This window comes from Corvus moneduloides, chromosome Z (genome assembly GCF_009650955.1).
Source record: "Corvus moneduloides isolate bCorMon1 chromosome Z, bCorMon1.pri, whole genome shotgun sequence".
NCBI classification, from domain to species: domain Eukaryota; kingdom Metazoa; phylum Chordata; class Aves; order Passeriformes; family Corvidae; genus Corvus; species Corvus moneduloides.
In genome coordinates this window covers 31,137,559-31,162,715 of record NC_045511.1, presented here as the reverse complement: position 1 = coordinate 31,162,715, position 25,157 = coordinate 31,137,559, and the positions used below count along the sequence as shown (strand labels likewise).

Here is a 25,157-nt window from a genome sequence, read left to right as displayed (position 1 = left end):
TAGTCTTCTATTTTTGAATAGCTTTATTGCATTAGGAAAAAAAAAAAGGTCTGGCAAGTAAATTCCTAGCTGTTCCTCTTTATCTAACATTGAGAATAGCTGCTTCAAACAGGCAATACCTTATATGGAAAACTTTCACCGTTCCAGGAATTGTTCTTTGTACTGATAGATTTAGAGCCCTGAAATAAATGCTTGCTTTAGGGTCACCTCTTCATATCTCCTGTAGTTACAAGGATAAGAGGATCTCTCCAACTGATGTTTTGGGCAAAACTGAAGTGCTGGAAATAGTCTCAAAAGCTTGGAAATATTAATGCTTTGAGAACTTTCAGAAGGGATGCCATGATACCATGTCTGGACTCTGAAGTGCCAAAGTTTGTACTGACCTTTTAGATTACAGGATTGCCAGCTTTTCTAACACTGTTCTCTAGGATGGAAGTACCTACCAGAAGCTTCACTAAGTCCTTGAATGTGTGTAGTTCTGTACAAGACTCTACGTGCTATAGCTCTGTTCCTGTTCTGGGCTTAGAACTAATAACAAAGTGTGAGCAGCCAGCTGATATTTGAGTCTCCTTTGTCCTAGCAGGGCTCTGAGCCTTATCTCCCATGCACTGGTCTCTGCATGCAGAGTGCTTCTGAAATGGCTTTCTGGTAGACTGCTCAGTGGGGTTTGTCACTCTGCTGATCACTTCACCGGAATGAGTTCCACGGTGCCCTTGGGGAGATGAGACAGTGGGTTCTGTTCCTGCTCCAGAGCTGAAAGATCTGGAGGTGGATGAAGTTCGGCGCAAAGCTGAAGGTGCTTATCTTTCTTCAGTCCTTTGTTTTCAGAACCTGTGCATTCAAGGTGTTTACAGTTACTTTAGACCTGAAGCACTGGATTTCTTTTTTTTCTGGAATGCAGTTGTAGATGGTTATATATAGCCATCTACATATATAGCCTTGAAATAATTTCTAGAAAACAAATCTTAGGTGTTATATGCAATCAGCCTTCATTTAAGAAATGCAGCCACTAATCACAGAAATTTCTATTGAGAAGTGTATGCTCAGCATCACTGTTAAGACTCCAGCAAAATGGCTGGGGTTTTTTCTTTTCTCCAGTGCAATACTCAGGAAACTGCCTTGCTTTCTAAAATGTTTTGTCTTAATATCGATTTTCCACCTTCACTCAATAAGTAAGTGTACACATGTCACTTCAAACTATGCTATGCTATAAATGCCAATTATCCTGTATTTTACATGAGGACAATACCTCTGGGATATGAACTGATAACACTGCTTTTGCTCAAAAGACCTAAATTTAGTCTGGTAGATATCTACAGTTTGAGCATTTTCCTGCCATGAGTGCTGTCTTAGTTTTAATTTTAAGTGCTGGGCTGAAATGTAAGACTTAAGCCAGTATGATACTCAAAACTGCATATTTTCATAGTTAAATGAAATACAAAGTAGAATATAAAGAAGCAGCAGACTACTGCAAAGCATTTGACTTCTTTTGGTCTACTTTACTATGTCTCACTGTAGTGTGAGGAAAATTTTAGGCATAGGTCATTGCAAGTGACAGTGAAAGATTACAGGTCGACAGTGGTCTGATACAGTTGTTTTTATTTTGATTTGTTTTAATCTTGCCCTAGCACAAGCTGATGAGGTCCGTCTAGTCCTAGTTCCATCTCTGCAGCTTGCAAAGCATTTTAGCATGTGGCTGAGCTTTCCCTTTTTTTTGTAAAGGTTTGTATACAAGTAGCAGAAAGTTTCATTGTATTGTTCATCTCTGTTGCAGCACTTACATAAGAGGAAGATTGGAGTTCTGCTTGGTCTATGTGAGACATGGATGACAACAGCATGATTTTTTTGTGTGAATTCTTACTGTATGTTTTAGCTAACTCCAATTTATTAATCCTCTGTTTTTTTCCTAGGTTCTGCTACTGCTTTTGCTCAGTGTTCCTAAAGCCCTGAGCAAGCGGGCAGAATTTGAAGTGCCCCTCTCCCCTCCACTATTCTCTCTGCTGTTTTACTTGATGTGTCTGCTGCTGTGTGCTGTTCATGTCATTGTATGCACATCAGCAGAAAGTTTGTGCTATTTCTGCAGTATGTCCTGGTTAACAGCAGTTGGAGTGATGATGCTGATTTCTGCGCTCATGTGTGGTATTTTATCTGCTATTGCAAAGATGTTTGAGAATTCCAGACCTCCACCAAAGGTAAGAGCATGCATTAATTAGGGTTAAATAGGTTTTGTTTTTCATGGTATACTGTCAGTTAAAATTTTGTTTTCTCTGGGTATGCTTAAAGAAATTCTTATTTGTAAAGTAGTTAGAATAGTTTAAAACTGTAATTGAAATGGGCTGCTTTCACTGTGGCATGATGCCTACTGATGAAGATCTAAGAAGTGCTTATTTTGACATAATTGAAGGAATGTTTTAAATACTGTACAATATTTTTCAGTAGACTTTGTGAGATTGGAAACAGTTATGCTGTGTACAAATCCTATGCTGTTACACAGTTATATTTCACAATTGTAATTAAAGCAAGATGTATAGTACTTTACAGCAATATGCACAAAGTACAGTGATGATCTGTCCTTTCCCATATTCAACAGACAGTAATGCTCTAAAAAGAATTTGTTCTGCCAGTATACCTTTTCTTATATTGGTATTATTAATGCTTGGGGTTTTTTTTTTTAATAGTTTTGAAAATGCAACAGCGGGAGCTAATTTAATCTGTCTTTTCTACTTTTTAAGTTTAAGAAATAGAGTTTGTTAAAAACTTCGGCATTGTCAAAGCGTTCTCAGTGCAAGGAGTTACCTTCTGTAAGTTACTTGATGAGTTTTATTGTTATGTTGAATAGAATACAGGTAATTCCAAGGAAATAGAATTTGCAATGTCCTTTCTTCCACTGTGAATGTTAGTGTGCCAAGAGCTGTCAGTCACACCACAAAATAAGCTTCTAGCTGTTTTTTCTACTGCTTGTTAGTCATAGTTTTCAAAGGTCTCTGATGTTCAATAGCTTCACTGCTCATAGTACTCCGTTGGATGGTGCAGCCTCTGTGTAGTACAGTCCTTCATCAACCTGTGTTTCTTAGAATCATGCTTGGGGGTTTAGTATCTTTTTTTAAAATGTGTGACAAAGTATGGCAAGTACATTGCTTTAATGATATGATGACATATTCCATCAGGATAAAAAACAAACTTTCTGACTGGAAGAAACATTTAGAAACAGCTGTATTTCAGTATTCCTGAGTAAAGATTAATTTTTCACTCTGTGCAGATATGTGCTGTAATTTCTGAGTGTAGATTTAAGTCTAAATTCTTAAAAGTAAGGTTGCTAATATTTTTTATCCAGACTATACCAGATTATAATTTTGTTTCTGTAATTTCTGATTCTTTTTCTTAGAAAAAGAAGATGAATACAGCCTTGAAATAATAATTAATGTCCCAGTGTATTCTGTAGAGATCTCACATGTACTTGGTGTGCAATGACAAACAAACACAACTAAGAAAGATAAACTTGTTTTTCATTGTGTTACCAGTTTTTCTAATTTTAGTAAACAGTAAAAATCTAGCTTTGTTGAGTTTTGTAGACCTGCATAAAATTTACATACATTCCACTTCAAAAGCATGGAGAGCAATGACAACAGATTTCTTCTCCAGGTGGATAGTCTCAAAGAATCACAGAATGTTAGAATGGTCTGGATTGGAAGAGATCTGAAAGATTCTCCGCTTCCAAATCCCTTCCATGGGCAGGCACACCTTCTACTGGACCAGGTTGCTCAGACCTCTGTGTAGCCTGACCTTGAACACTTCCAGGGATGGGGCATCCACAGCTTCTCTGGGCAACCTATTGTAGTGTCTCACCACACTGAGATAATCTGCTTCAGGTTGATAATACACAAATGAGATTTTCAGCAACATTTTCCAGATTTGTATGTGTGTTTGTTTTTTCAGGGCTGGGGCAGATAGAAATAAAAAATACTGGATTCTCCATCCCCGGTTGGTCTGTGATCATATTCCTGTCTGAGATATATCTGAAAATGTGGGAAGCTTAAGTATGTCTTATGAAGTATAGGCAATAGTAATTCTCATTGAGGCAGACATGACTTTGTATTCAGACCTGTAGAAACACATTTTTGTCATCCTGTCTTCACTCCTATTCCATAGGTGACTGAATTTCTGAATGTATGTCTCATCTCATCAGTCAGGGAGGCTTTGCTGTCTCTGTTCAAGTTCCAAAGAAAGCTTGAAATATTTCGTAGGTTTAGTTACTATGTAACTTAATTCCAGACATGTATAAAAGCAGTGTCTTGGTTCTCATTAATTTTTTTACCAGTCTCAGGGCTGCTGTAGAATGTTATGGTGGGGTTGTTTTGGGTCACTGTTTAGACAAAAACGGAGTCTGGAGAAGGTGAAAGGAGCTGTGTATAAATCTGGTGCTGCTCGTAATGCAAATGTGTTCCAAACATTCATCTCTGCCTTTCATCACCTTTCCAGTAGAATGCCTAGATTTTGGGGGAGAAACAGATTGTTTTTATATGCTGTGTGTTGATCTCGAAGGGCCTGCGGTGTGAGTTATGAGTATCACTTATGCTAAAATATCTCTGGATCTAAGTGTTTTGTGACCTGTACATCTCCACATTGTGAATCTGCATGTGGGGTTGACTTCTAAAAGAATTCTGAAGCCCTGGTCTTCTAATGATGGGAGTAGAATCCTGAATCGTGGTCTTTCTGGTTAAAAAAAAAAAAGCCTAAAAAGCCTTTTCTAAGCTGAAGCTCTACGATAAAATGTAGGTATTTTAAAAGTAATTAAGATAAGCTCTCCTGTTAATGGCTTCAGAGCTTTCTTCCTTCAAATTGTTTCCGTTCACATCTAGAGATTTCTCTGAAGTGCTTCTCATTTGTAATGCTTTTTTTTCCCCACTGTGGCTGAATATAGAAACTGATTACCAAGTTCATGAATTTTCTGAAGACCAGTGCAGGCAGTGTTAGCATCTGCTTCCTGACTGTTATTTATAGATTCTGATTGCTATGTTTCTAGCAGCACCAGTCCCTTCTTTTAATGATACTTCAGGCTTTAAATAGTTTTGCAGCCCTTTATGAATTCCAGAAAATGTTAAAAATTTTAACTTCTTGTTCATAGTTTCAGTGTAATTGCTTGGTAGTTGATTGAAGTGTGTTATTTACTACTACTAGTTGTGGTTTTTTTCCCCCCATTTCTGATAGAAATAAAAACGAACTTTTTTTTTGAAACTAGAACACAAAAGTTAAGGCTTATCAAGTAGAGGTCTTGAGAATTTTCATTATGCAGAATTTTAGTGGGTTTTTATTACATCTACAAAATGTCCTTCTTTCTGTTTATTTTAAAGCACCTGTTCATTTAACAGTATTTTTGGTTTTCCTCCTTTGTTTGATATTCTTGATGAGTTGAACAATGTTACATTTTTATGCAATTGCACCTAAAATATTTTTGGCATTTTTTGACTTGGGGAGAAGAAAGCTGATTGGGTGGTGTCTTTACCAGATAGCTTTCAAAAATGATCCCAAACTACTGTGAAAATGTAGGAGCATCTGTGATCTGTAGTACTTTGTCATGGAAAAGTTACCATCATGGAGAATCAAGACTGGGTTCTGGGAGCTCAAGTATCAGAAGGGAACATATTGATAAGTGTTTAAATTGTGAGCATGAAAACCAGAATGTTTCTCACCTGAAATGTAGTTGCAGAATTTCTCAGGCATTGACTGTGGATGGTTAACCAAAAAAAAACCCCTGATAACTGGAATAAGACTCAGAACATAGACTACAGGAGGTCTTATTTCAAAGTGAAGAAGTTTCAAAATTTAATGGTCAAAGGTGCATATATTCCATCATTTATGTACTGGCACTTCTGCAAGCTAGCAAGGTATGTTCAAAGATAGGGCAGAGAGGTCAGTTTCTGTATTGCTTGAATACTAGTGCTACCAGTTATTGAAGCTGCCTTGGTTTGGGAGATGATATGCTTACATCATTTGCAGCCTGGGATTTAAAAATTTCTAAACAAAAGATTCTGTATTGTTTGCCAAGGTACCAAACAAGCTGAGAGTCATACAGGTTTTTTAGTATCTGGAGTGTCTGCTGAGTTCGTGAGGGTTGGACATGTTCAGCAGCTGGGAAAACAGAGCTGTGAGTATCAGAGTAAGACCTACGTTTCAGTGCCTTTAAACCAAATCTAAAAACTAGGTACAATCTAAGTAATCTAAGGTCAGATTGTATATGACACCATACTCATGGCATTCCTAATAAGGCGCAGTTCATATATAAGGGATTAGACATAAATTTAGAAAACTTTGATGGAGGTATTTCCAGAATTTCTTAAGATTATCAAGTCTCAGGAGATTATAATACCATCATAATTTTTAATTTTGTGTAGTGATTTAACTCTGATCTGAAATGTGGTTTATCAGTAAATGTCATTCAATTTTAATCCTTTGATGTGAATGTAAGAGTCATTTTTTTTCTCTTTTCACTGAAGTTGTAAGAGACAAGCAGGCAAGAAATATGGATTTCTAATCCTGGGACATTTCACATTAGTGCCATCATTTTAATGAGGTTTTTGTATGTTCCCCATTGATAATGCATCACTTCTTCAGTTTTCATATCAGTTGCTGACAGCAACCAGGTACAAGATACCAATCCTTCTATAGATTTTATGTTTTGTCTTACAAAGAAGACAAATTATATCACAGACTGGTTCATTCTTATTTATTTAGGATCTCAGATTCCTTTGTCTCTGCAAGCAGATGGTGCTTACATGCTCATTTATTTAGTTAGCCAAGATCTTTAAGGTCAGCATGGTAGAATTATTGGAATTTAAACTTGCTGAAGATCAGTCATGTACTGTTCTTGTCTCAGCTTTGTGAATTTCATGCTCTTTGGTCTTTGCACAGACAACCTTGTCCTTTTGTTCCAAATACCAGCTTATGGTATTTACTTTTCAGAATAGCATACTAAACAAACCTGAGTGGTCTTTAGAACAGCAAAGAAATTTCAAATGCTAGTAAATTTAGATTGAAACTGGGCATTTTTTCAGATTATTAGTATTTTTTCCCCCATTATTGTTGTGTGTAACCTCATAGGGACTTTTTTGGTTTTGTGGGGTTTTGTTTGTGTGTTTGTTTGTTTGTTTGTTTGTGTTGTTGGTTTCTTTTAAGTGAAATGACTTTGGTGTAATGTATTCTTTAACAGCACAAGAAATGAAGGAGATGTGAATAGTTTATATTTGTAACTATAGCTCCTGCATTCTTTCACATGTCTCATAAAATTTCGGTTTTGCAAAAGTTTTTTTCCCCTAAAGCAAAATTTCTAGTAATGTTAACTATCTTCTTGCATTGTGTATTTGTTGTCTTCTCTGTATTACATACTCTTGGTTATTGAACAAAAATATGTATGCTGCTGTCAGTAAGTCATAAACACAAGTGAGATTTGCATCTAAGATGCTCAGAGATACTGGTATTGTTTATACCTGCTCTCTTGTTACCTGCTCAAATGTCAGTTTGTTTCAATTTTCTTTCAACATGATTTATACCGTGCAGGAATTTTAGTACACTGTGCATCTTTTAATGTAGCATGTTCTCTGTGAAATTTACCCCTGTGAATATTCAAGATTTTTTTTAAAGTTTGTTCATAGGTCAAATGTAGGAGGATGATGTGGTTAAAATACACAGTTAAAGAAATAAATGTGAAAGTAGTTTCAGAGATCTTTGTTCTGGAGTAAAAATGGCATGCAGTAATTTAGATCTGGCTTTTAAATTTTTGTTTTATTAGGTGCTTAAAATACCAGTTTAAGAGATGCTCTATGATATTCTCTAATAGAGCAAAAATAGAGAAAATTAAATAGTAATGTATGATTTTCGACAGTGTCTTTCCCAAAATTCTTCACAAGTATGTATATTATCCTATTTGTTAAGGTATGTTAGGAAGCTCCTGCTGTCCTCTAGGGCTGGGGTGTTTGTCTTGCCTTGCTGTTGGAGCACAGCTGTGCATGCCCATCCTGGGTCACTGTCCCCACCTCTGGCTCTGACTTTGAGGGGAGGTTAAACAGACAGGTGTTTCCAGTCAGTTGCCCTGTGACCGCCCACACATAGGTGTGTACTCTGGGCCCTCCAGTTAATAATGCTGTCCTACAAGCTTGGTGATCCACTGTCTCTTTTCCCGTTGCTGACACCCTTATCTGTCTTATATGTACTCTGATCCCTCCAGCTGCTGGCACCTTGGGCTTACGGTCCTGGTGGCCAGTAGTACCCTCTCCAGTGACTCTGGCACATGCTGCAGTCATGGCACTGCAGATGTGTGGGTCCGGTGACCCATGATCACTCTGCAGCTGCTGGCACCTGCTTTTACTTGCTCTGGTCTCAGGTTGCTGACATGCAGGCTTGTCCCCAGCTACTTGCAGTGGTGTCTCGCAACACCCACATTTGGGACAGGGTGTGGAGTTGCACAGAAAGATAGGAGAAGATTTAATAAGACAGGATAGGCCACAGAGACCAGGCACAGGGCTCAGTCAGAAAAGAGCACTGACTCCTGCTTATATGTAACTTTCCCCTTTCTCCTCTTACTTTGCCCCTGTTTCCAGCATGTTCCTCATCGCCTCCTCTTCCCCACCCTTGACGCTTTCTTGAAGCTTTGCTTTATGAGTTGGTACAGATCCACAGGTGCCATTGGATATCTGTAACACCCATGTACTGTCACTTCCCACTTACCTGTTACAGAGTCCAGACTGATGCTCTTCAGAGCTATGCCTGTGATTTCTTATTGCCCTGTCAGTTAATGGCTGAAGAGTTTTGGTCATCTTTATGGTCTCCCTTAGTGCTTACTTATCATGGTTGTGTCTCTGTGTGGTCTTTTTATAGCTTTCGCTGTGTGCTGAAAAGGTTCTTTACCTGATAACATCAATGAACCAGGTGCTCTCAACTTCCTCATGCCTTTATGCTTTATCTTAAGCCCTGTCATTGAAGGTAGTGATGATAAGGCAATTCCAATTAGCTGCTGAGAACAGAAAATTGACCTAATGGAGGCATTAGACAAAAAATATTGTGGTTTTAGATAGGCATGGTGTGTGAATAAATAATAAAAAGGTAAAGATTTAAAGTAGATTTTATGATGAAAGACTCATTTCAAGCTAAGCAAGGTCAAGGAGTGCCATCAGGCAGTAACTTTGTTAACTTTTGAGTAGTGAAGGCTGTCACTATATTGAGTTGAAGATATCACGGATTTGAACTACTAGAGAATTACCTATTATCTATATCTCAGGTTTGATTTCTGCAGGATTTCTATTTTTACTTCTACAAATATGCAACAGGGCATGAACTTACAGGGTGATAGGGAATCTTAATCTGTACAGTTGTGATGTTTATTCATAGAGAAGTTTTATTCCTTAAACAAAATGCAGTTTTAAAAATTACTACTATGTTGTAGTGCTAAGTATGCTTAACTGAAATGATTCTTCTATAAATTTTTGAGATTTCTTAAGATAGAAATGTTATCCTGCTGTATATTTTGTTTTCATTGCTGTAAGCACTCTATGAATACTTACAAATGAAATTTTTACTCCTTCACCATGGCTTTTTTGTTTGTTTGTTTACAGAATCCTACTGTGTCCAGTTCTAGCTGGTCAGAAATAGATGTGCTGATTCTGGCTGGAACTATTGGCCATGTTTTGAGCTTGGGGGCAAGCAGTTTTATAGAAGAGGAACATCAAACCTGGTATTTCCTTATCAATACTCTTTGTTTGGTGCTGTGTCAGGAACTTTGTAGAAATTATTTTCTTCTGAAAGAATGTGACCCTCAAAATAGCACCAATGTGAAACAAAATTTTGATAGTATTGGGGAAACCTCTGAGTACAAGAATATAGACATTCCAGCTGCAAGTAATTCAAAACTGGGCAAGGCCACCTCTTCATCTGAATTCGTAAAAGGATCAGATAAGTGGATAAGTGTAGCAACTCCATGGATCATCCTTATTTGCTGTCGGCTGCTTCGATCCTTGAATCAGACAGGTGTCCAGTGGGCTCATCGGCCAGACTTTGGACACTGGTTGACAAGGTGGGTATCTGATTTATTGTCACACTTTCTGCCTCATTTAAAAATTAATGTGTGTTTCATTTGGTGAAATATGTATATATTTCTGTATGGTCTCTGACTAGAAAGTGCTGCAGACATACAAAACAGATAAACAGTGAAGTGACATAAGAAATTTTTCATTTCTATTTCATGCAGGAGTAATTCCTTGTGTGTTATCAATAGTTTATAATCTTTGCCCTGCACCATGACTTACCTAATTAATGCCAATTATACATGATAGGTTTATCAGAAGCAAAAAGTAAATATTTTCCTTACATAAGTCAACAGTGTCTGGTTTGAGAAATTAAAAATCACTTAATAGAATTAAACTCTTGAAATTAAGACAGTAAGGTTCTGCATAATTCCAAACTTTATGAAGTCACAGGAGAAGATGCCACACATAGAATTCTTCCTTGTCTATCACATGCTTGTAATGTGTGAGTGAAAAGCTGAAGGAATTTTTTGAGTGTATGTAATATGATAAACTAGAAAAGGACTTTTTTATAACTGAAGGTACAGCGGAGAAGGGCTTCTGCTTTTTCTAATACTTTCAGTACTTATGAGAACTACAGTTACTATTCAGTGATACTTGAACTGTCTCATGTAGTTCAGTTGGTACATGGAGAAGCAATACTTTTTGACTGTCTAGTCAGGGTTTTGGAAACAGCAGATGAAGAGGCTCTGCTGTGTAAGATAAATAGATTTCTTGCCAGTATCTTACAATACCTGGATGAAATGTCATTCGTCATTCATTAAAAATTACATGAGCAAATGGACTAATATGAGACTTGTTTTTTATTGGCAGCCTCACAGATGAAATGCTAATTGCAGTGACAGGCATGAGTGCTGAAAAACATGAGTTATGAGGGAATTTATCGTATTATAGCGATTGTTCTATACCAGAGTTTTTACCATGCATTTTTGCTCTTGAGGGGAGGAAATGAGGAAAAAATGTTGTGTTTCCTACATCAAGACTGTGTGATAGGTAACTCAGTCCTTCATTGTGAGCTAAGCCAATGTGTGAGCAGTATGAGATGTAATTTGGTGTGACTGTGAGGATTTTTACAATTAGTCCTGAGCATCTGTGAAAGATTTATTTGCCCAATAATGTCCTGAGCCAGATTTTTTCTTCAGACTGTCAGTCCTTTTCTTTGGAGTGTGCTGGTGCTACAAAGCCATGAAACAAGGACCTGATAAAGCTGAAAAATTTGGTTTGTTTCAAATATATCAAATATATGCTTTTACTCATGTGGTCCCCCAGAGATGTTTATTGACTCTTGGAAATGTTACCAGACTTGTAATAATTGTGTGTGCATTTATGGACTTAACTTTCAAAGATCCTGTCTCACTTTAATACGCTCCCACCTCTGATTTTGTGGCGCAAAGTATGCCTGTAGAGCAGTGAAACGTTTTACAGCCTTGGGCTGTGGGTGCCTCAGGGAGATAACACAGGTGGAGTGTAGACTGCAGGTAGACCAGGTGCTTCCTGATTTATAACAAAAGTGGGAAATCCTGTGTGCCCAGCTGTAACACTGTTGCCTGTCAGGAACGTAGAAGCAACCCGCTCAGGTAGACCCAAGGTTTTTTACACCTGTTCTGTCTTACTCTGTGTTTTTTTTTGTTGTTGTTGAGGAAGGAGGGGGGACAAGGAAGGGAGGAGGCTATTTTTGTGTTTGATTTTTGTCCCTGTGGATTGGAATTAATGTGGATTTGAATTATGTCCATATCTTTCTCTGTAGTGGGTAATGCATAACTGGACCCCTGGCTGAACACAGAGTAAGTAATAACCTTTCTCTGTCTTCTGGTAATGTTCTTCATATGCAGCTCCAAATGCTGTTGGTTGCCTTTGCTACAAGGGCATGTTGTGCGCTGACTGTCGAGCTGGGGTCCACCCAGGCACTCAGAGTCACCTCTGAAAAGTTGGACAGCCCCCAGTCTGTCCTGATGTGTGTAGCTATTTGTTCCAAGGTGCAGGACTTGCTTCTTGCCCTTGTTGAACTTCGTAAGATGCCTGGTGGTCCATTTCTCCAGCCTATCAAGGGGCCTTTGAGTTCTGTATTGTGTGCAGACTTGTGGAGGGAGCACTGCCCCATCGCCCAGGTCATTAGTGAAGACATCAAACAGTATAGGCCCCAGTGGGGGCCAACCCGTATGTCCTGGGGTTGACAGATAGTGACTGGTCTCCAGGTGGACTTTGTGCTGCTTATGGCAACCCTGTGAATCCATCATTTGAGTACTTTCCAGTCCACCTAACTGTCCACTTTTCTAGCATGAGATTTCCTATGGGGATGTTACGGGAGCTGGTGTTAAAAGCCTTGTTAAAGCACAGAGAAACAACAATGCCTGCTTTATGCTCTTCTACTGAGTTTATCTCATCACAAAAATCTGTCAGGTTGATAAAGTATTGTCCTTTATAAAGCCATCACAACCCTATTATTAAAGCTGTCTGCCTCCCCCTTCAGTAAGGCTGAAGTACAGCAGCTAGATATCAAAACAAAAACATCAGATTTTACAGGCGAATTTCTTCCTCTGTTCACTATCAAAGTGGCCTCACATTGAGTGTATTTGCTTGGGTCTTGAAGCAGGTAGAAGAGAGAAGATTCTACAGCTATACTCTTAGGCTATGACTGATTATTTGGCTAAAACAGTATACTGTAGGAGCTTTTGCCATACAAGGCAAGGAACCTGCTCTCTTTCTGCTTGCCTCACTTGCCCTGTATTTTATGTGTTCCTGTGTCAGTATGGTGAACTAAATCACTGAATAGACGTGTCTGGAAAAATAACTCAAGATGGCATGAGAAACTCTTGGCTTTCAGTGGGATCACTTCTCACTCTGATTTACCATCAGTCTTCACAGGCAAATGGGCTGGCTTGGTAACAGGAATGCAGGATGGGAAGAGTGTACAAGTCAGCAGTGCTGCTGTTGAGATTACTGTAAGAAGAGAACGTGGAAATATCTGGATCTTTTGAAGTGTTGCAGACAAACAGCTTTTTCTTTCTGCCACTGTCAAGCATTCCTTAAAAAAACCCCCTTGCCTTTCAAATCTAATTGAGAAAGAAGCAGTGATTCCCGACCCTGTACTTTGGGAGGCTTAAAAAGATTATGCAACAGTCCAGAGTGTTGTGCCATGGCAGGATAAGAGGATGTGTGATTAGGACTGTCACTGTCACAGTTCTGCCTTCTCCCTTCCATTGATGTGTACTAGTTTGAAAACAAGCCAGTGGGAGGCACCAAGTCAGAATAACAATTTAATGGGGAAATTTAAAAAAAGGAGGAAAAAACCTAAAAGAAAACACTGGTTCAAACTGACAGAGTCAAGATACAACCTGAGTCCCTGTTAGGCAGGGTGGTGGTAGCAGTCTGGGAGAAGTGATCCTGTAGAAAAAAGGGTCTGCTCTTCCTCAGAAGGTCTAGTGGTGGCTGTGTAGCTCCTGTCCTCTGGAAATCCAGTGGAAAGAGTTCCCTCTGGTGTTGAGAGTCCCAGATTATATCCATGATGGGATGCTTGGTTCCTCCCTCTGAGTAGAGCATCTCACAATGGGGTAATGAGTCATGAGGCAAAGTGTTGATTAGGCTCATTAACAGAAGATAGTCCGGAGGGAGTTATCTCTGAGTCAGGCGGCAGGACAATGATGGGCCGTTAACAGCAAGTCTGGGGGGAGGAGGCAAGGAAACACTGCCCCACCTGATTTCAACACCTCATGAGAATGGTAATAGAATACACTGCAACCCAGGACAGGTGTAACTACTTCTGCTGTGCCTAGGGAGCAGGTGAAAGAATGGAACCCTGGCAGCCCTGGCACAGGTTGGCTCATGCTGCTGTGGAGCTACATCCTGATTTAAAACAAAGGAGCAGTTTTCAGCCTAACAGGAGAATATTATGTATGTCTCCATGCTGACAGATACTTCAGTTGCAATATAGGGTTAAAAGATGAGTAGTATTTGAAGTATTACAGTTTTTGGACTTGAGTAATGGGATGTAGTTGAGTTCTTGTCTCTGTTATGGCTCACTGAACAAGCTTTAGAAAGATTAGTCAATGATGCAACTAAATCTTTACACATCCTGTGGTCTGTAAAGTGTCTGGGAATTCCTGTTTGGCCAGCTTGCTTGCATTTTCTTTGGTTGCAGGTTTTAACATCGGTGTTCCTTTTCCTTCACATAATAACAGGGTTGTAGAAATGTCTGTTTCCCTAGTGATTTGATCAGGGTTGAGATTATGTGTTTTCCTTGTAGCATGAATTGAAAGTTGGTGATAAACTGAGTTGCATAAAGCACTTACTCCTCTTCCCAAAGTGCTTTGCTAATCTGTAAGGTTGATAGTTATTCTATTTTTAGTATTAGTTTAATTGGCATAGTTATGTCTTAATAGCATGTTTTTTGCTAATAAGAATTTAGAACCTTACTTAGATCATTAGCCCTTACTTAGCCCTTGTTAGTTTGAGTTCAGGCTGCTTAGGCCTTTTCTAGCCAGCCTTGTTTCAAAGACAAACTAATGAACAAATGGCCCTCTTTTTTTATTCCCCTGTATTGATCTTTTGGACATCTGTGCTCATGCTCAGACTAGTATTTTGCTTAACTAGACAATGCTTAAGAGGCTCAACATTTGAGACAGAGGCCCTGTTGTTCAGGTTTTCCTGTTTGATGTAAGCATCAAAACACAGAAAATCAATCCTACCTATAGTGTGTTGAAATTGGCTACTAGGAATGTATTCAGCAGTGCTGAAATAAGGAAAGTGTTCTTTTGTTATTTGCAGACAGACTGTGAAACCTGAAAAACACTTTGTTGGGAAAAAGAACAAAAGAAAATCAGACAGTAGATGAAGTGGAAGAAAACATGCAATCTAAATCTCACTGGAAATCAGGTTTTCTTTTTTATTGGTTGGTACTCAGCTTTATTTGGCTGTTAATCTTGGTCAGTGCTGATACTTGAAAGCTGTCAGAGCTGCTACATGGCAGTGTCAACTTGAAGAGAAGTGACAAGAAGCATCAGCATGGGAAGATGATAATGTTTTCTTTTACTAATGTACTTAACCATCCCCAATGCCCTTCCCCTCAAAGCTGGCACACCTTGTGACTTCTATGTATCCAGTTGTAAAATGAAAGAAACAATTTAAAAAGGCCATATATACCTAAGTTATTAATCATGCACATTTGTAATGCCTTTCACTCTACTTGTATTTACAGTAATGAGGTGAAGTCCAAGCAGTGGAAGAAAATGTCTTCAACCTTCATTCTATTACCAGAAGTATGAATGTAGACCACAAGCTGTTACAGTAGAAAGATAGAGCCAAAGTTATCTTTTTTCCTTCACTTCTCAACAGGTTTTCTTTCAGGAAGTTATTGGTTCTTCGCTTTCAATTTTGTGGTTTGTGCAAAACCCACTACATTGCAGCTGAGATCAGAGTAACTTGTTTGTGCATGTGTTTGTGAGCAGACTATCAAAATCATTTAGGACTTTGCTAAATGACTGGACTCTGTGTTCAGCAGCTACCATCTCCTTTCAAAATATATGCTAATTACATATGCTTTTAGCTGCCTAAGTGTCAGAACCTTGGCTGGAAAACTTTGAAACTGTAGGTGATTTGTGCTGACCTGACTTCGCTTGCTGTAAATCCTTTTCTTGTTTCTTCAGCAAATGCTATGAAACACTCAGGTAGGGGTTTTTTAAACAACTTTGTATGGCTCAAAAAAATTCCAAATGGAGATCACGGAGGACTGTTACCAGAAAACCTGGACATGAGATGTGTATTAGTCCCTGTGCTAGGGGTCAAGTATGCAAACTCAAAGTGTATTGAATTTTTTGGATAAAGAGACAAAGATGATGATGATGAGGATGTACTGTTATTTATCCCTGATTTGTCTTGCTCTCATACAATGAATAGCCAAGGAGAATATGACCTGAAGACTTAAAATTTTCTGTAATGCTCATTTGAAAGGTTTAGTGTCTACTAGATTAGTTAATTATGTTTTGATCATAAAGGAGGTGGTGCTTGAGTTACCTTCACAGCTTGCTGCAGGAATCTATTCACTGCTTCTGCTGTCTCCTTCTGTAGAGGAACAATTGTGAGGAGAAACATCAAGACTACATTTTCTGTCTCATAGCATTCTAGATCTTATTCCTCTCACTTTTCACCCCTGGCTTTCAGAGAGCAGTGCATCTCTTGGGAATCTTGTTAAGGTGTACGAGCTACGTGACTGGGTCCTGCATGCAGAACTGATGTGACAATTTATCTGCCCTGCAACCTTTCCTCTGTGACTTTTCAAGCACGATAGCTGGAACATACATTGATCAAGCTCCTGATAAAGTGTATACTAAGGAATAGGAAAGCAAACCTGTTTGAAGTACAGTAATTTTTATTAAATCAGAGATAAAATTGGAATTTGGTGTGATTAGGTTCAATGCAGGTAACAGCCCAGGCACACTGTTAGTTTCCTGAAGTTAGTGATCTTTTATCATGGGATTTTGAGTTGTGGAAAACAGAAGATGGAGCCCTTAGCTCTCAAAATCTACATGATGTTCTTAACTCAAAGCAAATGTAACAAAATTAGTGATTTTATATCATTTGGGATACTGGGAGTATTTTCAGGAGGCATGGGTTGGCAATTCTTGTACTACAGTAGGCTTACTGAAACTACGTGTTAGGGGATGGTTGCAGATCTTTGCCTTACCCCTTACATTTTGCAGTGCTAATTCATATTACTGAAGATTTAAATACATAACACTGGCAGCATGCTCAGTGAAATGCCCTTGATTCTGGAACGAGTGTTGCCTATTTAGGATGCAGGGGAACAAACAAACAAACTGTATCTGTAATCTTCTCTGCCAGTGATGCAGATTTTGTGTCTATCTCTTGTATGTATTGACACAGTACGAGGTGCCATAGTTGCGTAAGGGAATCATATTGTGCTAATGAGTTTGTGTGTGTGTTTTAAACTATGTAAGTATATTTTTGGTCATTTTGGGTAGGTAGTGTATTCTATAGGTAGTAGGGTAGCTAATGTGTCTAAAATTAAACAAATACATATGCAGTTATTTCAAAAGACAGAATAGTTCTAATCCTGTAGTGCAAAAATCTTTTCTGTTGTGCTAGAAAATGAAATGCTGTAGTATAAGCAAAACACACTTAAAAAAAAATGTATAAATAACAAACTCCTAGTTTAAAAGCAGTAGACTCTTTTCCATTATGCAATATGCATCTCAGTTTTTATATAATTAACAAAATAACTAGCATATGGTGGAACACAATAATTACACTTTTAAATATGCATGCTCGAATAGAAAACCTCATTAATAAAACTGCTTTTCTAAAAATACTAAAATATTTTACCGTACCTCTTAGAAAGTTCATAACAGGTACCACTGCAGTGATTAATTTGCTCCTGCATCAATTAATATGGTTTATTTAATACAGTGCTGTAGCTAAGCCTCTGTCAAATGCGTTTGGCACTAATTACTGTTTTAAAAAGGGTTTTTTTTGTTTGTTTTTTCCCAGCTCTGAACATAAATCTGAACTCTCCTTCCTGGCTGCAGTCTCCCTACTTATGATCTTCTTTCTGGTTCAGAGAAGATGCTCCCTAGTTTCAAAAATTGCTATGGCACTCGGGCTCCTGGGAGTCTACAGTTACCGGGCAGCTATTGGAAATGTCATATTTCCATGGCAACATGGTGGCAGAGATATTTCCAAGTAAGTTAATCAACAGATAAGTAACTGTTTCTAGCGAGGTGTTGAACACTTTGGCTATCAGGGGATGAGGTGGATGGGATGTTCTAGGTTGGAATTACATTCTTACGAATAGAACTGTAGTGTGTAGGTGACCAGCACTGAATTTTTGTGATGTGTGCCTAATTTTAAGCCCCATGAAGTGTCTTTTGACTGTGACAGATGAGAAGCCAGTCAGATAAGAATTAATATGAGGAAAATCTAGTATTTATACCCTATGTTTTTGCTACAAAGAAACTGTGCCATATCTTGTTGTTTTAGATGGACTTGCCACATCTAGCAGAGCGCAAACCAAGCTCATGTAGCTGTTTCTTAGTTTCGAAAGTGCTTAGGCAGTAGTTCAGAGAGCTGCTTTTCCATACCTTGCTTTTGCAGTTGAGTATTCTATAACATGGGCTTTCAAGATGTAACCATGTGCTGCTCAAGGTTTCACCTGTGCAGCACACTGCATACTAGGATTTTTGGTTTGATGTTTCCTAAAGAACTAGTCAGTAACTGTAAGGAAGTTATTAACTCTTTCACCAATGACTACTTCTGGAATGTAGATAAGTGGCTTTACACCTGGCTCTGCAGCCCCAAGGTTTACTAAATGTCAAAGAGTTGTGGAAAACTTCCAGAGTCGGAAAATTTGATGAGAAGTAGGAGATTATGGAAGAGAAGCTGTTGAAACCATTGTCTTCTGGATGTAATAAACTTTCTCTCACACTTGTTTTGAATTTTATATCAATACAAATGGTTTCTGTTGGAGCTTCTTAGTCAGAGGCCAGAGATTCACAAGATGTGTAGAGATGGAAAAAGGCCTGCAGGGTAAGATGTTAGGACATAAAGAAGATCAGGTTTGCTAACATGGCATTTTTACAAGAAATATTTGTTTGTATGTGTATCTGGATATATTTACATACATTCCATCTCTCCAAATACTGAAGATAACACAAGTATACAACTAGAATTAAGTTAACTTTGTGTGTTAGTCATGCTGCATGAGAAAGTAATGATAATCTTTACTTAGTGTGCAGGATTTGGGTCTATGCTTGAAACATGCCTGATTTTTGAGTGTGATCTCTAGTTTTGCTTTGTGTTTGAGTAAAATCCTTGGAGAATAATACTGTCCTTGCAGCATGGGACAGAACATTAAATACAGAAATTGAGCCACAAATAAAATGCAATAAGAGAAATAAATGCTTTACTTAAATACTGAAGTCAAACATTTACTTGAAACTTGTTCATTCTATAGTCAGCATATTAATCTCAATTATTACAAGATACAAAGCTTTTTGTATTATTTCTATCATTAAATAAATAACGAACACAGTGATTTACTTAAGTTATGTCAGAGCTCTATATAAACCCCAAGTGGACCTTCCCATGGCACACTGTGGCACATGGGTCCCATCTGAAGAGAGGTTCTGCTTCCCTCCCATACCATGGTGCCTTTTATTTCACATAAAAATGAACCAGCAAACATTCCAAAATGAACTCATGTGTCTATACCTGCCAGATCAGAACATTGTCTCTGCCATAATACCTACCAGTGCACAGCACAGGCTGGCTTAGGGCTTCCAGCATGCTCCCTGGCAGTGGCCACTCGTGCTAATATGTGGGCTTCTCAGGAGTAAAGTACAAGTCCTGATAAGGAGACATAGTTTGCCCAAGATCACTGACTCATCAAACATTATCTTCAGCAAGGCTCCCAGTCTTAGTCAAAAGAGATGGTAGGCAACTCTTAGTAGATTGATAGGTGACATGTTGACACAGTGATACTAGCTTGTCTTTTTTAGATGGTTGATGTGATATATGTGTTAAAAGCCTGTTTAAAATGCCCCCCAAAACCACAGAACTTTCCTTTAAATAGGTTTAGAGGTATCTTCAGTGTCTTCATGATCTGGAATAGCTCCAGATCCAGGTGCAAGGTAGAGGTATTTTTGTGTAATATGAGAAAAAGCTGTAGGCAGCCACTGTGTTTTCCATGCATAGTGAGTGCATTCTTCTCTAAGATGGAGAATCTTTGCTCTGAAGCTCTGTTCCCTCTCTGAAGATTTTCTCTGAATGTGACAACTGCTGGGAGGTGGATGAGGGAGAAGAGGCATTTTAAGAGTTCTGTGTTTTTTGTGGCTTACACTAAGAAAACCTGTAAATTAAAAAATGTGAAGAAGTGATTTGGCCTTCTTTTTACCTCAGTTATTTTTTTAAAAAAATGTAGTCTGTACAAAGAAAAAGATGAGTATGTAGTGTACTAAAACAAACAAAATAATAGTAGTGCATTTGCTGAGGGATACTTTTTCTAGTTTGAATTAACCATCAACTGGTTAATTCCAGTTTTCACTCAACTTACTGAATAGGGAAATACCCCAAGCTATTTCCTAAAGTTTTACTTACAAAGTAAATATGTGGTAATAATGACATCAGACTTACCAGAGACACTGAAAAGGGGCACTGAATTTCTGCATTAGCCAGAAACACAGGAATTCTCTAAACTTTACTAGCTTTTACCTTTATTTTTTTTTCTCTAAAGGAAAAATGCAATGGTCATTACAGGGTTTTTACAAAGGTTGCTATGTAAGGGAATAAAATAGTAAAGCCCTTTTGCATAGGCTGTTAAGTATAATTTTGAACCCTTGAAAGGTAAACAACAGAACAGTGTACTGTATTCAGGTTTAGGAAAATCACATTACTGTTGTGTCATGGTATTGCCTTTTTTCTTGGTTCTGTACATGCAAAAAGAAAATTGAATATGTAAATGCTCATTTATTATTTCTCCTCTTGCTTTTTCTTTCCTGTATTTGAAAAGAAAGATTGAATTCATGCTTATTTTTTAGTAATTGGTTGAGAAGGATCGTGACCTAAGACTGAAAAAAAAAATTATATTTATAAAACTTCTTTTAGAAATTTTGACTAGTGGCATCTTTTTGTGATCAGTTAGTTACATTGGTTATGTGAGTATAACTATGCTTTTACTATTTTTAGAGTCCTGGTCTAATCCTCTACATATTGCTGAGTGTAGATGACTCAGGAATCCTCACTTCTGAGTGAATTATATTAACTATGTAGGAGACCATGTTCACTCATTACTCACGTATAGGGAAGACTGGTAATAAGAGATTGGCTGGTGGAGGCGCACTCTGCCGTGCCTCAGACAAACAGACCTGACATCCAATTCACAAGAAGCAATGGACTCCCCACCCTCTCACCACCAGCCAGAAGGAGCTCGGGGTGGAGGGGAGCGAAAATGCATTTCTGCTTTGGGTGGCAGGTGAAACCCTTCCTGACCTCTCTCACCTCCTCAAGTGTCCATATGCAATAGATACGAGGCCCTGGAATCTGAGAAGCAGGGAAATGAGGACTGGAGAAGTGAGAATGTGGGTGACAGTCCATCCGGGTTGATGAGGCTGCCTATGGCACAGCAGCTTACCCCCCACATCACAGCCTCCTCAGCTATGAAAAAGAAGAGTAGTCATTGGTGACTCCCTTTTGAGAGGAATGGAGGGCCTGATGTGCCAGCTGGATCCAATCCGTAGGGAGGTGTGTTGCCTCTCTGGGGCCTGGGTAAGGGACATCACCAAGAAACTTCCCAGCCTGCTACAGCCCACTGATGATTACCCACTGCTGGTTTTCCAGGTGGGTAATGACCAAGTCCAAACAACAAGGATGCAGATGATCAAAAGGGACCTCAGGGGCTTGGGGACAGCTGGTCAAGGGCTCTGGAGCACCAGTTGTGTTCTCTTCTATCCTGCCAGTTTCAGGGATTGATGGAGCAAGAAACTGGAAAACCAGGCAGATGAACACCTGGCTTTGAAACTGGTATTACCAGCAGAGTTCTGAAGGTTTTTACCACAGGTCAGTTTATACGATGCCAAGCCTGCTGATGATAAATGAGGTCCACCTGCCTTAAGGAGGCAATCTTAGCTCAGAATTGAGCAGGGCTCATTGAGAGAGCTTTAAACTAGATTTGAAGGCAGATGTGGATGTAGGCTTGGCAGAGATAAGGTTACAAAGACATGGTGGGGTACCTCGCATGACTGAAATATTGTCATGAAGGGCCACAGGTTGCTTATCAAAGAGACCAGGAAGGTGCATTGGTGGAGCTTCCCTCTATGTGAGGAAACACTTGGAATATATCAAGCTCTATCTGGGGTGGATGTTGAGATAATCGAGAGCTTATGGGTCAGGATAAAAGAGCAGACAAGGATGATTTTGTTGTGGGTGTTTGCTACAGGCCACCTGATCAGGAAGAAGTGGATGAGGATTTCTACAGGCAGCTTGAAGCAGCCTCAAAGTCACAGGTTCTTGTGGGGGACTTTAACTACCCTGACATCTGCTGGATAAGCAACACAACAAAGCACAAACAGTTCAGGAGGTTTCTGGAAAGCACTGATGGCAACATTCTGACACAGGTAGTGGAGGATCCCACAAGGAATGGTGTGCTACTCAACTTCCTAACAACAAACAGAGGAGGCCTTGTTGGAGATGTGAAAGTTGGGGGCAGCCTTAGCTGTAGTGATCATGAGATTGTGGAGTTCAGTGTTGGGCAAAGAGGAAGCAGGGCAACAAGCAATCATGGACTTCCGGAGAGCTAATGTTAGCCTCTTTAGAGATCTTCTTGAAAGTATCCCATGGGAACAGGCCATGCCAGGAAGAGAGGCCCAAGAGAGTTGGTTGATATTCAAGGGTTATGTCCTCCAGGCTTAAGAATGACACATCCTGATGAGCAAGAAATTGGGGAAATAGGGTAAGAGACCTGTGTGGATGATCAAGGAACTCCTGACGTTGCTGAAGTGTAAGCAGGAAATACACAGGAGGTGAAAGCAGGGTCAGACCACTTGGAATGAGTATAGAGAGGTTGTCAGAGAAGGTAGAAATGAGAAAGGAAGTCCAAGGCTCATCTGGAACTAAAACTGGCTGAGGACGTCAAAGAGAACAAAAAGGGCTTTTTCAAATACATGAAAAACAAAAGAAAAACCAGGGATAGTGTGGGCCCTGTACTAGATGGAGCAGGGGCCCCTGTAACAGAGAACGTAGAGAAATCAGAATTACTGAACGCCTTCTTTGTACTCGTCTTCGCTGACAAGACCAGCCAGGGATCTCTGACCCAGGAGACCATGGTAAAAGAATGTTGAAAGAAAGACTTTCCCTTGGTCAAGAAGGATTGGGTAAGAGAACGTGTAGGCAAACCTGACATCCGCAAACTCATGGGTCCTGATGGAAAGCATCCACAGGTGCTGAGGGAGCTGATGGACACAGTGAGGCTTTTAATGATCATCTTTGAAAGGTCATAGCAATCAAGAGAGATGCCTCGGGACTGGAAGAAAGAAAATGTCACCCCCATCTTCAAAAAGGGCATGAAGGAGGATCCAGAAGTCAGCCTTACCGCAGTCCCTGGAAAGGTGATGGAGCACCTCATTCTGAAATGAGGCCAGCTCTATCCACATGAATGACAAGAACATGATCAGGAGTAGTCAGCCTGGATTCCCTAAAGGGAAATCATGCTTGACCAACCTGCCTGCCTTCGGCAATGAAACAAATACCAGACTGAACAAGGGGAAAGCAGTGGTTGTTGTCTACCCTGACTTCAGCAGGGAATTGAACACTGTCTCTCACAATACTCTTACAGACAAACTCAAGAAGTGTGGACTGGATGAGTGGACACTGAGGTCCTGGCTGAATGGCAGATCTGTGCAGCCCTTCAGAAGGACCTCGACAGGCTGGAGAGTTGGGCAGAGAAGTGTCCAAAGTTCAACAAAGGCAAGTGCAGAGTCCTGCACCTGAGGAGGAATAACCTCAGGCACCAGCACAGGCTGGGGGCTGACCTGCTGGAAAGCAGCTCTGGGGAGAAGGACCTGGGGGTCCTGGTGGACAGCAAGCTGTCTGTGAGCCAACAGTGTCCTGGGGGCCAGGAAGGCCAATGGGATCCTGGGGAATAGGATGAGCATTGCCAGCAGGTTGAGGGAGGTGATCCTGCCCCTTCACTCAGCCCTGGTGAGGCACATCTGGAGTGCTGTGTCCAGGTCTGGGCTCCTCAGTACAAGAGAGACATGGAGGTCCTAGAGTGGGTCCAGAGCTGAACTCTGAAAGTGGTTAAGGGACTGGAGCATCTCTTTTATGAGGAAGCTGGGCCCGTTCAGCCTTGAGAAGAGAACAACTGAGAGACAACCTCAGTAATGTCTCTGAAGGAAGGGTGTCAGAGGATGGATCCAGGCTCTTCTTGGTAGTGCCAAGCAATGGGACAAGAGACAATGGGCAGAAACTGGTGCACAGGAAGTTCCACCTGAATATGAGGAAGAACTTCTTTACTGTGAGGGTGACCAGGCACTGGAAGAGATTGCATAGAGATGTTGTGGGATCTCCCTCACAGGTGATACTCAAGAACTGTCTGAACACAATCCTGTGCAATGTGCTCTAGGATGACCCTGCTTGAGCCTTGAGCAGGAAGATTGGACCAGGTAACTTGCTGTAGTCCATTTCAGTCTTAGTTTCTCAGACCCTTCACTTCTAGAATATGAGGTCACAGTGTTTAAGCTTACTGGTCCTTGTCCTTGTCAGCTTTTTTGGGCAATGTTTTGTGTTTCCTTCAGAAGCTTGCTTTCACGGGAAATGAAGAGGCAAATGAATTTATAGGTGGTTTGAAGATAATGTAACTGCTAATTACTCTTACAACTTAAAACATGGTTTGGTTTTTTTTTTTTTTTTGGTAATGGAATTGCTTAGGCATTTGAAAAATACTAGCCTTGGATTTTAACCTGTTAGGCAGAACTGGTTTTGACTTCTCTTGAAAGACTCTGAAATAGATATTAGTAAGTAACTAATTTTCCTGTTTTATTTATTAATATTTTTTTCAATTTTATTTTCTCTTTAGGGGGATTACTGAAGCTCGTTTTGTTTATGTCTTTGTTCTTGGCATAGTCTTCACTGGCACTAAAGATTTACTAAAGTCACAGGTTATTTCTACAGACTCCAGCATGAAGAGCACAGGATTATGGGAAGTGTATAGCGGATTGGTTCTACTAGCAGCTCTTCTATTTAGACCTCACAATTTACCAGTCTTGCTCTTTTGTCTGCTGATTCAGACAATGATGACAAAATATATTTGGAGACCTTTGAAATTTGATGCAGCACAGATTACTATCATGCACTACTGGTTTGGCCAAGCTTTCTTCTATTTTCAGGTAAGCTGAATGCTCTCTCTGCTGCCTAGGAGGGAAAGGGAATAGTTTTTCAAAAAAATATTGTCCATTGTAAATAAAATGCTAATTAAATATTACAGTGGAAACTGTAATATTTATACAGTGGAAACTTTACTGAGTTCTCAGAAGGGTTTAGTTTCTAAATGTTTTACTAATGTTTTGTTTTCAGAATCAG

General features: G+C 39.5%; 1 protein-coding gene across 7 annotated transcripts in view; it reads left to right on the top strand.

Annotated features, from left to right (window-relative positions):
- Positions 1-25,157, top strand: part of PIGG (phosphatidylinositol glycan anchor biosynthesis class G) — an 87,129-nt gene that overhangs the window by 21,410 nt on the left and 40,562 nt on the right. For 3 of the 7 annotated variants that reach the window (XM_032095477.1, XM_032095481.1, XM_032095478.1), the window contains 4 exons: positions 1,911-2,192; positions 9,606-10,063; positions 17,577-17,768; positions 24,655-24,964. In XM_032095477.1, the coding sequence (XP_031951368.1) occupies positions 1,911-2,192; positions 9,606-10,063; positions 17,577-17,768; positions 24,655-24,964 (1,242 nt within the window). Of the gene's footprint in view, positions 1-1,910; positions 2,193-9,605; positions 10,064-11,820; positions 11,858-14,837; positions 14,962-17,576; positions 17,769-23,412; positions 24,519-24,654; positions 24,965-25,157 lie in introns of those variants that run through there. The other 4 variants (XR_004237383.1, XM_032095479.1, XM_032095480.1 and 1 more) reach the window with 4 other exon arrangements.